Genomic DNA, 15,186 nt, shown 5'->3' on the forward strand with positions numbered 1-15,186 from the left:
GAGCGATTTCACCTTACAGAGCTCGAGCTACATGCACGAGCTCAGCTGTTAATGTGTAACAACACGGAAGAAGAAAGATTTAAAAAAAAAATAAAAAAATAAGACCCATTATGGATTTTTTGTAGTGTGTAATGCAGGTGTGTCTGAATGAAAAGAGTTTGCGATATTGCAAAGGTGAAAGTGGATCACAAATAAAGTTATTGTGTCTCAAAAGAGTCGACTCTGAACCGCTTAAAATCGATGCACATTCCTCGAATTTCACGTCACAAATTCTTACATTTGCATAATGCCCGCCTATTCAAACACTGCAGCTCGTTTAGTAATCCTGAAGATTGTCTAGTTCAGATGTGTTTTAATCTGGAGTGAAGCTAAACTCTGCAGGAACAGGACCCCCTCCCCTTGAAAATATATATACTAGACTTTTCAAGGGCCCTCTCTTCCTTTGGGGCCCGGGTAATCAGTACTGGTTTCACCCCCAGTCCGACACCCCTGTTTGAGACAGTCACAGTCTGAGCAGCTCACTGAACTGAATCATACAAACATAATTCATTCCTCTCTTTACAAAATATAAAATGATTTGAATCATTAAGCTTTCAGTGAAAATCATTTTCTGGTGAATATTTGATATAGTTTGGGCACATTGCTAAAAAAAGGGCTCCCATTGTTTTGACTTGCTTAACTTCTCTCTGTAAGATTTTGAAACTTTAATCAATTTAAAACAATTGTTGTTGCAGGTCTGGACAATAAACAGATCTCATGTTTTTCATTAAAGGCTCCAAATATTTGGCCATTATCAATTTTGACCTAGTTGAGCAGTTTGTCAGCAGAACGGAGAGCGGTCTGCCAGCGGGACGCTCCAATACTTCACTAAAGTCCACTGCAGGGTCACTTTGGACCAGTACATCAGCACCAGCCAGCCGTCGCAGTCCACTATCTGAGCACTACCTGATTCAGAACAGCTTCAGGAACAGAAGCCGAACAGTTCAGAGGGTCGCTATTGTATTTACAGATGGACACTCTCAAGAGAACATGCACAAATAGGCCAACAAACTCGAAGCTGATGTTACTAAACGTTTATCATCATTAGAGACTCCTTGTAATATACTGATGAAGGAAAACAAAAATATTGAATTGCACATATGAATATATTGTTCCTTTTATTTTATTTCACAGGCAAGTAGTTACAGTAACAGGTTGAATACTGAGACAAACAATAGATCACATGATTTTGGCCAAAATGACTCCAGCTGCAATACAGTGCTTCAGTGTGAAATTTGTTTATTTTAATTTAATAAAATAAAAACACCTAAATGTTTCTACATTTCTCACAAACAGCACACATAAAAATTACATTTCTTAACTCTGTGATGAAGAGGACTGAGCATTAACTGATTTAAGATCAATTCTGGAGCGAATGCATCACAACTGACACATAAGTTCCTAACTCCTCTTAATGACATTTATCCCATAATATTGTACTGCATAATAACCATTTTCTGTAGGATTTTACATGTTTAAAGTAAAAAAAAAAAGACAACTGTACAAGTTTCAGTAGTGTATTTAAAACCCACATATAGCATCACCACTCAGATCCTGCAGATGATCCTTTTAAAATAATAACATTTTTATTATACTGAGGTTTTAATTATTCCACAAATGTATTTCACTATTGTTGCAGTTTATAAACCCCCTTAATCTGATATTTAATTTTTTGATAACTTTAAAAAACTTAAGTAAAGAGTGTGGTTTTTTTTTAATAGATTTTACTCCCTTTGGTCTGATAAATGACAGGATATGGCACATTACTTTATTAATATTTTCAATGAGGCTAAAGTTGATGGCAAACCCATAATCAGTTGACAAAAACATTTTTAGAAATAGGTTTTAAAGAAAGAATAATTGATACATCTGACAAAATAGCAGATCTATTTAATGATTACTTTGTTGAGTTTGAGAGATAAATCTGGAATAAGATATAAAGAACTTAATTTAGTTAATTCTGTAAAATCTACATTTCATTTAACAATTTTCTGAGCATTCAATTCAGGTTAGGAAAGATTTCAAAAGTCCCAATGGTTAAGAAATATATGGTTTAGATAACTTTATGGAACTTTTTAAAAACAATAGTGACTTTTTTGTACCAATTAATTATTTTGTGAATTTATCATTTAGACAATCTACATTCCTCTAGCTTTCAAGGCAGGTGATCCGACTAATGTGGCTAATTATAGGCAGATTTGAATTTAGTCAGTAGTTAAAATAGAAGAAAAAAAAAAGTAACTGGGCAAACGACAGAACCTATTGTATGCTTTATTTTATGGAGCAGGTAAATCAGACAAGGGTTAGGGTTGTGGGTGCTGTGTTCTTTGATTTACAAATGACATACGACACATTAAGTAAGGAATAATTGATGATGCACATCTGAGGTAATAATTCAACAGCCCGGAGTCAATTATTCGGCTTATACTACAGTTACCACACCTCAAGACATTTTAACTTTTCATTAACAATAAAATGGATTGAATCTTGCATCAAGGAAACACAAAAACACACATATCCTCTTTAAGAGATTGTTTCACTTGGGTGCCTCAGGGGTCGACCCTAGGGCCCCTACTTTTTAGCTTGTATTAGCAGACTTTCCAGATGTTTGTCCTGTGGGACATATTCAAATGCAGATGACACTGATGATGGCACAAAAATTATCTATTGCAATGTTGAAATGTGTTAGACTGCCTTCCACAGTGCTTTTTAACATGAAATGTTTGGAAAAGTGCCTGTATGAACTTTAAAACAAAAAAGAAGGTAGTGGTCTAACCGGATGTATGTCAATGGTGAGAAAATTACAAATTGTGCCGGATTTTTTTATATCTTGAGATATATTTTGAAAAGCATGTTAAAACCTCAAATTTTTAAATTATACAGAGTCAAATTTCAATAGAAGTGAAAGCTTCATCAAGAGGTAATTGTATTTAGAGATTTTTCTGTCTGTAAGGCTGTTAATGGAGTCATTTACCAATTAATATAAGACGTGTCCTGCTTTAAAGGATGAGTCAGGTTTGTGACCATTGAATGCTCTTATGTTGGTTACATAAGTTTGGGGGTCTGATTTATTTTATTGTAGGTGATGTGTGAGATTAAATTTCTAATCTTCTAAATTTTGGCTGGGCTGATTTTAATGTATATGCTTATATTGATGTTTCTGTAATGTGTTTTGGTACTCTCCTGCCCTGAGACAGAAGAGGAAAAGAGCTCCGAGGCTGATTCTGTGGCAGTCTTTGAATCTCCATTGTCCCTGTTAAATAAAGAACTAAATAAAATAAATGTAAAAAAAAATGTACTGAACTTGTAATGAAGACCTCGCTTGGGTGTTCAGGACTGGACATTAATTATTTGATGCTCGGATGTTCTGATGGCATCATCAACCTGGGGAAAGAAAATGATGTTATTGCTGCTTTAACCACAGTAAATCAAGTAAACCTATTGCTTTTTGATAAACAGCGTCTCCCTACAGACGTGTGATATATCTAGTTATCTAAAGCACTTGATTAATGAATGATCTGGATTTATATTGACCAGGGGAAACATGAGGGACTGGAGGAGCATGTTTTATAGTTCCTGTCCTGATCTTACAGAGAGTCAGGTGTGACCAGCGGAGCAGGAGGAGAACAGATGAAGCACAGCAGGCCGATCTGAGTCTCGTGCTGGTGTTGATCTAGCGAAGCTCTAGCCCTGATCAGACCACTGACAGACCCGACAGGCGAGAATACTTCGCCGCTCTTCACAGAGTGAGCAGAGACAGAAGTCAATCTTACCAGAATCAGCCTCCGTGCCGCTGTGAGGGAGAAGAACAATAGATAGTTTTAGGAAAGAATATTAGCATGAACTACAAACCCCATTAACAGAATAATGTTCTCATGAATGTTAACCTAAGAGCCCATTAAACAATACATACATGCTAATATTCAAGCAACAGAACAAATACAATCGAAGGACTATATACCTTGGGGCTGTTTCATAAAACTAGTTTACCAAATAACACAGGCTTATTTCAGTTCGTCTGACTTATTTTCACTTGATTTGGTTTCATAAAGCTGAAGCTCAGTGAGTGTGTGTCTATCATACGACAGACTTAACTGATAAGAGGAACACACACTTAACTGATTTCCCACATGAACAAAATACTATAGTGCTTTTGAACTATACTATAGTAAAGTGTATTATACTTTTCTTCATGTAGTAGGGCTGTATTAGCAGCTTACATTTGATTTAAAGCTACTGATATGATAAAAAATACACTTCTATTTAGGATTAAAATAGTAACAGGTCACATTTATGTCCAACAACAAATGTTTTAGCAGAATGCATATTTCTTCAGAATTATTGTTGATATTATGCGCATGCGCTCCGACAGCGAAGGGTTTTTCTAACTTTTACAGATAAAAAATCTACATGTGACGACGTGCCAGTTATATACAGAGGAAAACACAGCATCTCAAATGCATTAAACATCACAAATATTCGCTGTTTGCGATGGTGGATCGAGCTGATCCATGATATATATTAAGTATTTAAATTATCCTGCTTTACCGAACCTGGGTCAGATTAGTAAAATTGTGTGGATTTAAATGGTCGTTTCAACCGCTTTAGTCCCAATTTGTTTGGTTATTTTAAGGTTTTGGACTTTAATCCCGCTTTTCTTAGCGTCTTTTATGAAACTGCCTCCTGGTTTAGATCACAAACACATTACAAAACAAATTAAGACGCAAAAAATAATAAAACAAGACCCACCGCGCCACGCTTCAGCAGCAGCTCTTCTCGTCGTTTCTAGTGATGGCCGATTCGTGAACGAATCGTTCAATTTAACCGGTTCTTCTTAGTGAACCGGTTGAACCAGTTCACCAAATCGAACTGAATCGTTTGAAACGGTTCACGTCTCCAATAAGCATAAATCCACAAATTACTTAAGCTGTTAACTTTTTTAACGTGACTGACACTCCCTCTGAGTCAGAATAAACCAATATCCCGGGGTAATCCATTTACTCAGTACACTGAATGAAATGCAGTGAAGACCGAACTGAAGATGAACACCGAGCCGAGCCAGATAATGAACAAACACGCCCACTGCTGGAGCAGTTCTCGTTCTCGAGTCAAGAACCGGTTGCTTCGGTGTTCGGATCACCAGTACACTCAACCGAGAATCGTTTCTGTCGGACGCGTCCGAATTGAGATTTTGTAAGTATTTTGTTAAACATCGGAAAGTGTGATAAAATAACTATATTTTATTTTGATTTTTTTATTATTATTTTTTTAGATTAATGTTTCCAATCTGTATATTGTATATAATGTATAGGCCAAATGGGTTTTCAGGGAAGTTGGACAATAATTAAGACTCTAAAGACTCTTATGTTTAATAGGAATAAGGGATGATTTATGAGATATCTGTACTGTATTTATAGTTAATGATGACATTCACAAATTGAGTTTGTAGTAAACAGAACATGAACACGAGTAGAGCAGCTGATGATACTGAACTGCAGCACGTGCCGGTTAGAGCGATTCTTGTTCTCGAGTCAAGAACCGGTTGCATCGGTTTTCGGATCATCAGTACACTCAACCGAGAATGAGAATCGTTTCTGTCGGACGCGTCCGAATTGAGAACCATTGAACTGATGATACTGCGCATGCGCGATTCAGCGTGAAGCCAACTGACTCACAGCATGTCTGAACCGAAGGGATTCTTTTGGTGATTGATTCTGATTCTGTACTAGTAATGTTATGAGCTTGGGTATTTCGAGGGCTTGGATGAAGGGCAATCTGGCGAAACGTAAGTTCATTTAATAACAAATACATCGCAATGGATTATGTTTAGTAAGTGGATCATGGTTTCTGCGCTGATGACACTTAATTTATTTACTTTATATCTTCAAGACTTAAATCCTCATATGCACATTATTGCTGTTACTGTATTTAGGTGTTGTTGCAAAACTCAAATGTAAACTTTTCATGATTATGAGGTTTTAACTGACTAAAGTTATGATTACTGACTTTATATATTTGAATGTTTGATAGACGTGACGCCATTACGTCATTGCCAATGATGTCATTACGTCGAGCGTGAAAGAACCGATGAACCGGTTTTTTCAACCGGTTTATTGAATCGAACCGTCCGAAAGAACCGGTTCGCGGAAAAGAATCGAACTTCCCATCACTAGTCGCTTCACTTCTTCTTCTTCTTCTTCTTGTACGATTTAATTGCGGTTGACAAGCCAACTACTGCCACCTGCTGTTCGCCTTCAGCTGTTACTCATGCTCATGCTCAACACGAAGACCAGGACAACTAGAGCCCAGATACAGATCCCCTGTAAAAGGCCTTGTCTCAGAGGAGCACCAGGACAAGACCACAGGAAACAGATGATTCTTCTGCACAATCTGATCTTTGCTGCAGCCTGGAATTGTGTTATTATTTGGTATTACTCAATACAATACAATACAATAATTATCTTACTTACAATATTATGCATAACTATGAAAGAAAGCAATATACTGATCAATATGCTCAGTTATTCCCTAATACTGGATGTCATGAAGAGGGTCAGATGTATAAAGGCCCTCCCATAGGGCAGTACTGGTAGTGTTGAACAGTATTGGACACATAAAAGATATGTGCTGGTAATATTCCACTAAATTGTATCTGTGAACTAAACTAACCTCTGAAATGCACATCAGTAGTAAACAGACTTGGGGATGTCTCACGTGACCATAGCCAACCAATAGGGAGAGATTTTTTAATTGTTGATTTGGCCTAATTCCACCATTGAGAAAAATATAGTGATAATGGCAATTAAAAACTGGAACTATACAGAGTTAAAGGTATAAAATGAGTGTGCAGGCAGACAGAAGATTCAGATGCGGCGGCCGCTTTATTGCTGTGTTCAATAAAGTCTTATTTTGACATCTGGAACTCCCTTTTTGAGTTTTATTTTATGACTTTGAGGAGACCATTGCTTGCTCCACAACACCTGGAATTGAACTACTGGTTTCGTCTGGTCAGAGGAGAACTGACCCCAACTGAGCCTGGTTTCTCCCAAGGTTTTTTTCTCCATTCTGTCACCGATGGAGTTGCGCTCTCTTCATTTTATGAAATGATCATAATTACATCTATTTTTACATTCATTTTAGAATCCTGCTACTAGCATTTTATTCAGACTAAAACCCATTTAATTGAAGTGAGAAAGCTTTTGTGTGTATGGCTTTTGCACATCCTGTCATTCCGGTGACTGCGTGCCTGCAATAGACATTTTTGCAGCATTATGGCAAACGATTAATCAATTTTTTGATCGTTATTTAAACGACGATCGATCATGGAAATAATTGATATTTTACATCCCTGGTTCCAACCCTAATAAAATACCTGCCTGTGATTTTCAGGTAATCCTGGAGATGTTAGGACTAGAAGCGGATCAGTGTTTGACATTAAAGTATCGCGAGAGTGATTAGAGAGATGACTCTTAAAGCGTTTGAATCACTCTCGCGGTACTTTAATGTCGAACCAGCTTCAGACGAGTTTGTTTAGGGCTGGAACTAAACTTACTCTAATCACTGTAAGATCCAGGGCCCTAGGCAGTCCAAATGACCACCCCCCCCCCCCCTTTAAAAAATATATACCAGACTTTTCAAGGGCCCTCTCTTCCTTTGGGGCCCTGGTAATCAGTACTGGTTTTACCCCCGGTCCGACGCCCCTGGTGAGAACTGAGGTGAGAAACAAACCTGAGTGAATAAATCTACTCGCTATTTGTTTCAGCTACTAACTTTCCAAAGTTCATGAAAATACATTTAAAATATGCATTATATTTATGCTTATATATACTTTTATCTAAAGTTACTTATGCATTAAATTTGATCAGTTTGTAGGTTCCTTAAGGTTTTATGTTGAACTGCACTAAACTTGCCTTGTGAGGCTTTATATAACTCTTTTATAAATAACTAACAGTTGGTTTGTAAAATATTTTTTGTGTTTTTCTTCCAGACTAATCAGTTACTGTAGTATCTAATATGTTTGTGTCTAGAGTGACACACAGGTGATTATTCAGATTTGGGCACGAGCAGCGCGTGCGCGTCATCTCAGCGCGCTCCAGTGAGTTTGAGCTGCAGCCGTTTCATTCCGCTTGCGTCTGTTTGACGTGAACACGCGGCATATTCAGCCCTCATAACTGAAGAGCGCTATTAAAACAAAGTTTCAGAAACTCTCGAGTGTTTTGCTCTCGCACGCACACAGACAGTGGTTTGGTCAGGATGGGCTGCTCATCGTCCAGCACGCAGACGCTCGCGCAGGAGAACCGACCGGGCGTCAAAGCGGAGGAGGCGCGCGGAGAAACTCTGCGTAAGTCAAGCACAAACTAAAGCAGTTTTTGTATAAGCTTTGCATTATAATTTAATATAATATAATCAAACCCGTGCATGAATTACTGACGGTGCCCAACACAAAAATAATCAATAATAATTCTAACCAATTTAGTCATAGATGACAACTTTTCATCGTAGTATTTACAGGCGATCTTTAATTATTGCAGCTGATGTCCGGTATGTGCAACATCATGTGTGTGTCTGTCCAGCTGTTGCAGTGTTAGTTCTGTAGGATGCCTAACCAGATGATGGATATCAGGACAGACAGCTCAAACCCCAGTCAGGACACATGCAGCCCCAGGCTCTGGTTCGACCAGTCCTCTGTGTTTCCTGATCATTTTCACATCGGCGCTTCCATTGAGCTCAGTCTGTGAGATAGTCATTGCTTTACCCTGTTTATCAGCTGCTGTCCTGGCCAGATCAGAACCCTTTGCATCATATAATTTCCTGTGGTTTATTGCTTTTTGTTCTTGGCTGGTTTCTCTCTTGACCTGTCTTGTGTGAAATTTACACAAAATGTAAAAACTGACACAGAGAAGAATTGTTTATTTATTTGAGAAAACAGATGAGATGATCACAAATATCAGTAACAGGTGTGTCTATCAATGAAGATAGTGTGTGTGTGTGTGTGTGTGTGTGTGTGTGTGTTGTGGCTTGTGCTCATGATCCTGTTTATTCAAGAACACAGTTTGGCTTTTTTGGGGGGGGGCATTAGGGAAAGCATTAAACAAGGCAAGAAGTTTATTTTAAAATTGATTAAAATACATGAGGGAAAACGTAAGAATGCATAAAATAATGCAGCACTTGTTGAGAGATAATTGATGGACTAGTGATGAACACAGTTGGCACAGATGAATGCTGCATGTTTTAGTGTTTGAGCGTCTCTGGGGCTCTGCTGGGGGTGATGTTCACGCCGCTCAGTGCCAGCACGACTCTGTGTCTCCACATGTGTCAAGAGGGACATATTGTTAACCGTGAGTCTGTTCACTGTTGGCTTTAGAGTCTGTCATCTTTGGCTGCTGTTGTTTGAGCTGCTGTCTCTCCTCAGCGCCCTGACCATCAGGAAATGACTTTTTTCTTCACAGCGTTTGAGGAAATGAGCTCCGATCAGGGCAGAACCTCAAGGCATGTGTACAGGAGTGTGAAGCTACACACACACACACACACACACACACACACACACACACACTGTATAAAATCCCATTTATATACTCAGAATCCCTGAAAATGCTTGAGATGGTTTGATCATGTGGCTTTCATTGCTCATACTGCTAACTGTAAAAGGATGTTTTCCATGGACTAGATGCCCGGATGTTCTTCTGACCTTGATTATAATGTCTCTGTCCGTCTTCAATGTGCTTCAGACCAGTCCGAACGAGACACAAACCTGAGCCACCAGCCACCAGTTTATTAGAAATTATGATTGTGTTTCCAGAGTTAGTTATGGTATTCATGTATTCAGTATGCAAATATGGATTGGTTAGACTGTGAATGTTGTTATAAATGTGACTTTCAAACTCCAAATTCATTTATGATTATAAAAACCAAATTGAAAGCGCACAAGTCACTTTGTCCTGAAATGACCTACGCAAAATATGTGTGATGTACATAAAGCATTTGAGACTGAATTAATTGCAGAGAGGTGTGAAGAAGAATAGGAAACGGTACGATCAGTATGCAGCTGTTCTGAGTGTTTCTGTTGGGTTTCCATGAGAGCATCTTCCGTGATGCTTCATTAGTGTTTGTGGAGAGATAAATATTAACTTTGCAGAGGCAAGAATGTGTGTTTTTTAATTACTTACTCATTGCTATAGTTTGTGTTTCTGAGTTCAGTAAAATATCTGTGCTTTTCATTACCCTTATTGAGATGCTTAAATGAATCGTGTGTGTGTGTGTGTGTGTGTGTGTGTGGATTACACACCGCTGTGCTGCTGATGCTTCTGCTTGACATTATAAGTCATGTACTCATGCTGTGACCAGAATAACAAAACTATACCTCCAATTCCACAAATCAAACTGAAACATTAAAAAACAATTGTGATTAGCTGTTCAGACTACAAACAGCTAAATGGTTTGACTCCGATATGATTTTTGCTGCCTGTATGAACAAAAGCACATGTATAGTTACTCAGGGGTTTGATGAAAAACTGAATAATTCTGTCAAGAAGCATCTTCAGATCCATGTGGTATGTGGACTGCTTTACACAGTGGGTCAAGAAAACAGAGAACTCTTTATATTATTTACATTGAGAAACTAAAAGAAATAATTTAAGCGGATGACAGACAATTATGTTTTCATATATAATGTGTATTTATAAACTTTATTTCCTCCCTGCTTGTCTTTTTTGCCAGTTTCTCATAATGGTATTGTAGCAGAAGACAGCGAGACCGTCTCGGATCAGATGCTGGATGAGATGGGTGCCGGACCGGAAGAGACGGTGAAGGACGTCCAGCCTGAGGCCTCAGAAGCAGAGCAGCTAATGGTCAGCGCTAGTGATGCTCCTCTGGAGGAGAGAGATCCAGAAGACGTTCCTGAAACATCAAGTCATGAAGCTCCAGCTGAAGAGCAGCGAGATGCTCATACTGCATCAGAACCCAGTGACACTACAGCTGCAGAACCCTCTCTAGCTGTGGAACCAGCATCAGATCTCAGCAGCACTCCAGCTGAGCTAACTGCAGCTCCAGAAGCACTGTCAGACGTGAGCTCGGAACCCACACTAGAGCAAGCAAACACATGTCCTGAAGCGACACCAGTGCAACCAACTCCAGCTTCAGAACCAGTTCCAGAGGAAGTTAGCCCTGTTCCTGAACTCACTGTGTCTGAGCCTGTCCCGAGTGCAGAATCAGCTTCTGCTGAGGATCCGACTGTGTCTCCGGAACCCACTGCAGTGGAACCAAGCCCAGCTCTAGAGTCAACTCCAGCTCTAGAACCCACAGCCGAGGAACCAAGTCCGGCTCAAGCGACCGAAGATCCGAATCCAGCTCCAGAACCAACGGCTGAGGAACTGAGTTCAGCTCCAGAACCCGCAGCTGAGGAACCGAGTCCAGCTCCAGAACCCACGGCTGAGGAACCGAGTCCAGCTCCAGAACCCACGGCTGAGGAACCGAGTCCAGCTCCAGAACCCACGGCTGAGGAACCGAGTCCAGCTCCAGAACCCACGGCTGAGGAACCGAGTCCAGCTCCAGAACCCACGGCTGAGGAACCGAGTCCAGCTCCAGAACCCACGGCTGAGGAACCGAGTCCAGCTCCAGAACCCACGGCTGAGGAACCGAGTCCAGCTCCAGAACCCACGGCTGAAGAACCGATTCCAGCTCCAGAACCCACGGCTGAGGAACCGAGTCCAGCTCCAGAACCCTTGGCAGCAGCAGTGGTCTCACAGGCTGCAGAGGAGAATGCGACCTGCGCAGACGCTTCAGAAGGTAATGCGTGGTCATCTGGATAATTCTGATCATTTTGGAAGAAAGGGTCAGATGACGGGATGCTTGAAGTAAATTAAAGCCCAGGTCACTACACATGCTGTAGTAAGGCAGTGCATAACTGATGCTGGGTAACAGAACAGAGATTGAGTAGAGTTTACTGTAGTCTAGACAAAGACATTACAGTACAAAACACCAGCACACTGAACATGTCTCGGTGCACAACAGCCTCTTGCTGACGCCTCGGCGCTCTTTGTGTCGCGCCAGAAGACACAATAATCTTGCTCTGTTGCTTCAGATTATGTAAGATGAGCATGTTCTGAGTGACGGCAGGGGTTTGTGACACACGGTGCTCGGCCGTGCCACAGTACCGCTTACCATGAGCTCGAATGAAAATCTGTATTAATATTTAGATACAACCATTTGTTATATAATATATAAGCAGGTGTGTGAAAGAGAGACACTGAATTCACTACATGCTTGTTCATGTGCTTTTTTCCGGTTATTTGAGATGACTTATCAAGTTGACGCTCGCAGACACCCTGACAAAGATGACATGCAGAAGAACAACAAACTTAACTTGGGTAAAGATCTCAATCCAGACGTCTCTGTGAAACACCTGAAGACCGAAGCAGATGTATTTTAGGGTCAGTGTAGTTTGGGTCAGTGAAGCAGGGTTAATTACAGAGACAGACGGTGAATGTCATTGACTTCTTAAAGATCTGACTGAAGATCTATAGAAGGGTGGGCTGGAAGATCTCTTGGGTGGGCATTTTCCTGTTAGGGTCGGGGTATTCTCCTTGTATTGCAAGGGGAGGAAATCTAGATATTTATACTGTAGATATTGCTTTATTAACTACATAAACTATAGACTGTTAATTGGACACTGGTGAAAAAGCTTTCATGAGCAGCCTAGAATATCATGCACTTTCACAACAAAGTAAACTTTTTTTCTTTATTGAATAATAATAAGAATAATAATAATAAAGCGTTCTTTCTCTGTATTAACTCAACTCAACTTTATTTATTAAGCACTTTCAACACCAAAAGTGGAACCAAAGTCCTGCACAGAAAGTATAAAAGAGAAACATAAAAACAAAAACAGACATATGACATACACACTTACAAAGCATTGTCAAAAGATAAAGAAAACAAATAAGTTTTAGGCGCACTCTGAAAAACACCCAATGAAGGACAAGTTTTAACAGACAGAGGAAAGTCATTCCAAAGCCTAGGAGCTGCAACAGAAAACGGCCGATCGTCTTTACATTTTAAATGTGTTCGTGGGACTACAAGAAGCAACTGATCATTCGAGCGTAGAGATATTTTATTGTTTCTACACTAGTTCACTTTTTTATTTATACTGAACAAGGCCATAATCATATCTAGAACATTGCATTATTAGACCAGACCACTATGGTAATGGAAAAGGAACTAAATAAATAATAAGATTGTTTTGTAAAGTAATCAATCTGAACTGCAAATAATACTTTTAGCTATATTTATTATAATATTCACCAATTCAGATTTAGTTATATTCTTAATATCTTGAAAGCGCAAGACAGAAAAATGCTATTATTGTCACAATAATTATGAATTACATGAGTCATGTAAATGACAGCTCAACTTTCAATTCAAAACGGTCGAATTAGACAAAAAACATAGTTTGCATCACTGATAATAGTCTATCTATATTCTAGTTTATGAAAATATAATATTAATTAAATGCAAAACAAATTAAAAAAACAGCAAAGCATCAGCTCAACACACATCTGTACAGAGTCTGAATGGTTTCTGCAGCTCATGAATATTGTGCTGCTGTTGACAGAAATATCAGCAACACATTTGTTGTGTGTGTTTGCAGGAGCCGTTGAGGAGATCACAGCAGATACAGCTGGTGAGACGCTCCTGCAGGGGTCAGAGGTCAAACCCTTAAACACTGTCTTCACACTACAGCCAATGATTTCTGATAAAAAAAAAAAAAACATTTGCAGATGATTGAGCAAAATGTGTGAATCATGAGCTTATCTAAAGCCATTAATATAGAATGGTTTCTTCATCAGTGTGTGGGATGAGTTATATGGGTCTCATTTGCATATCATAAAATTGTTTTGTTTGAATGAAATAAGCACAAGCTCTTTCGTGATAACCTTTATTTTGTGTTTCAGTGGTCGGTGAAGATGGAGCTGATCTGAAATCCACAGAACCTGCAGAATGATGTCAATGTGTTGTTGTGACGCTGGAAGACGTGCCTTTTATTTCAGAGGATTTGGGCTTCACATACGTTTGTACATAAATTAGTGTTTCTAAGTAGCATCATCATCATTAGCATTGTTATTAAAAGCCTCTGAGAGCGCAGGGTCCCGAGGGTAACCAGCTGAGCGTGGGACGAATGTTTGTGCTTCTGGATAAAATCACTGCATCATGTCCTCATCTTCAACTGAGTCAAACACAAAAGCAATATTAACTCATCTGAACAAACACGAGCCAAAACTCAATAACTGTGAGTCAGCCAAATTATGTTTAATAATGTGTCTTTAAATGGGTCAAAAGGGCCTTGTCTCTTTATGTATTTAGTGTATTCTTCTCTGCAGATGCAAAGCAGCTTGACTCTTTACTTGCATTAATCAATGACACAGAAAGGCACACATAGTATATTAATCAATAGTATATACTGTTGGGTTATTTTAGTACAGTTTGTGGTGATTGATAGTTACACTTAAACTCCAGAGGACTAATAAACCTCATCATAATAAACCTGGCTTTAACCCAACGATTCAAATCGCTTCAAGTCCTGAAGATAAGCAGTTGCTCAGTAAAACATATCAGTGCGTGAAGACATGAAAGTTGAGCTCTTTATATAAATAAATCAAGCTTTTAATGAACTGTGACATGATCTCTGCACATCTCCTATATGTGTCTTTTTACATTTATATGTGCACAGAATAAATAGTTATTGTTACTAATAAAATAAGTTTGTAGTGATTTGTCTTTCATAAAGATCAGTGTGTAGATGTGTGGTATTCTGGAGAACATTGCAGCAGATATCCGTAAAATCAGTGAGAGCCACAGAAATCAGAGTCAACTCCATCAACTGTAACTGCTTGTGTCTCTCTCTCTCTCTCTCTCACACACACACACACACACACACACTAAAGACAGTGTTCTCCAGTTCATCTGTCCTGCATGAGATTGGATTCAGGGGAATCTGGAGGAAACACCCGAATTACAATGCTGACAAATCCTAAACACAGTAAAGAATTAAAATACTAGGTAAATATAGCCACAGATGCCTGAGCTATTACAGACATTCAGTTTTTATGTGAAACACTAAACATTTACTCTTCTGCTCATTAAACTTTAGAA

At 39.1% G+C, this 15,186-nt stretch overlaps 1 protein-coding gene and 1 long non-coding RNA gene across 5 annotated transcripts; one reads left to right on the forward strand and one right to left on the reverse strand.

Annotated features, from left to right (window-relative positions):
* Window positions 1–1,261: 1,261 nt before the first annotated feature.
* LOC113059441 (uncharacterized) lies at window positions 1,262–4,848 on the reverse strand. The gene is made up of 3 exons (XR_003278091.1): window positions 4,789–4,848; window positions 3,631–3,832; window positions 1,262–3,423 (listed from the first exon to the last, which is right to left on the reverse strand). It is a non-coding gene; the product is annotated as an uncharacterized LOC113059441 (long non-coding RNA).
* A 924-nt stretch (window positions 4,849–5,772) lies between these two features.
* LOC113059442 (cell surface glycoprotein 1) lies at window positions 5,773–14,770 on the forward strand. 4 transcript variants are annotated; one of them, XM_026227963.1, is made up of 4 exons: window positions 5,773–5,824; window positions 10,756–11,823; window positions 13,685–13,743; window positions 13,989–14,770. In XM_026227963.1, the coding sequence occupies exons 1-4, from the start codon at window positions 5,776–5,778 to the stop codon at window positions 14,013–14,015; spliced, it is 1,203 nt and encodes a 400-aa protein (XP_026083748.1). In that variant the 5' UTR covers window positions 5,773–5,775; the 3' UTR covers window positions 14,016–14,770. The 4 variants fall into 4 exon arrangements, with proteins under 4 accessions (XP_026083748.1, XP_026083744.1, XP_026083747.1 ...); XM_026227959.1 differs by lacking the exon at window positions 5,773–5,824 and adding an exon at window positions 8,088–8,380; XM_026227961.1 differs by lacking the exon at window positions 5,773–5,824 and adding an exon at window positions 8,090–8,380 and having other exon boundaries at window positions 13,685–13,717.
* Window positions 14,771–15,186: the final 416 nt, after the last annotated feature.

This window comes from Carassius auratus, chromosome 41 (assembly GCF_003368295.1).
Source record: "Carassius auratus strain Wakin chromosome 41, ASM336829v1, whole genome shotgun sequence".
In the NCBI taxonomy this organism is placed as follows: domain Eukaryota; kingdom Metazoa; phylum Chordata; class Actinopteri; order Cypriniformes; family Cyprinidae; genus Carassius; species Carassius auratus.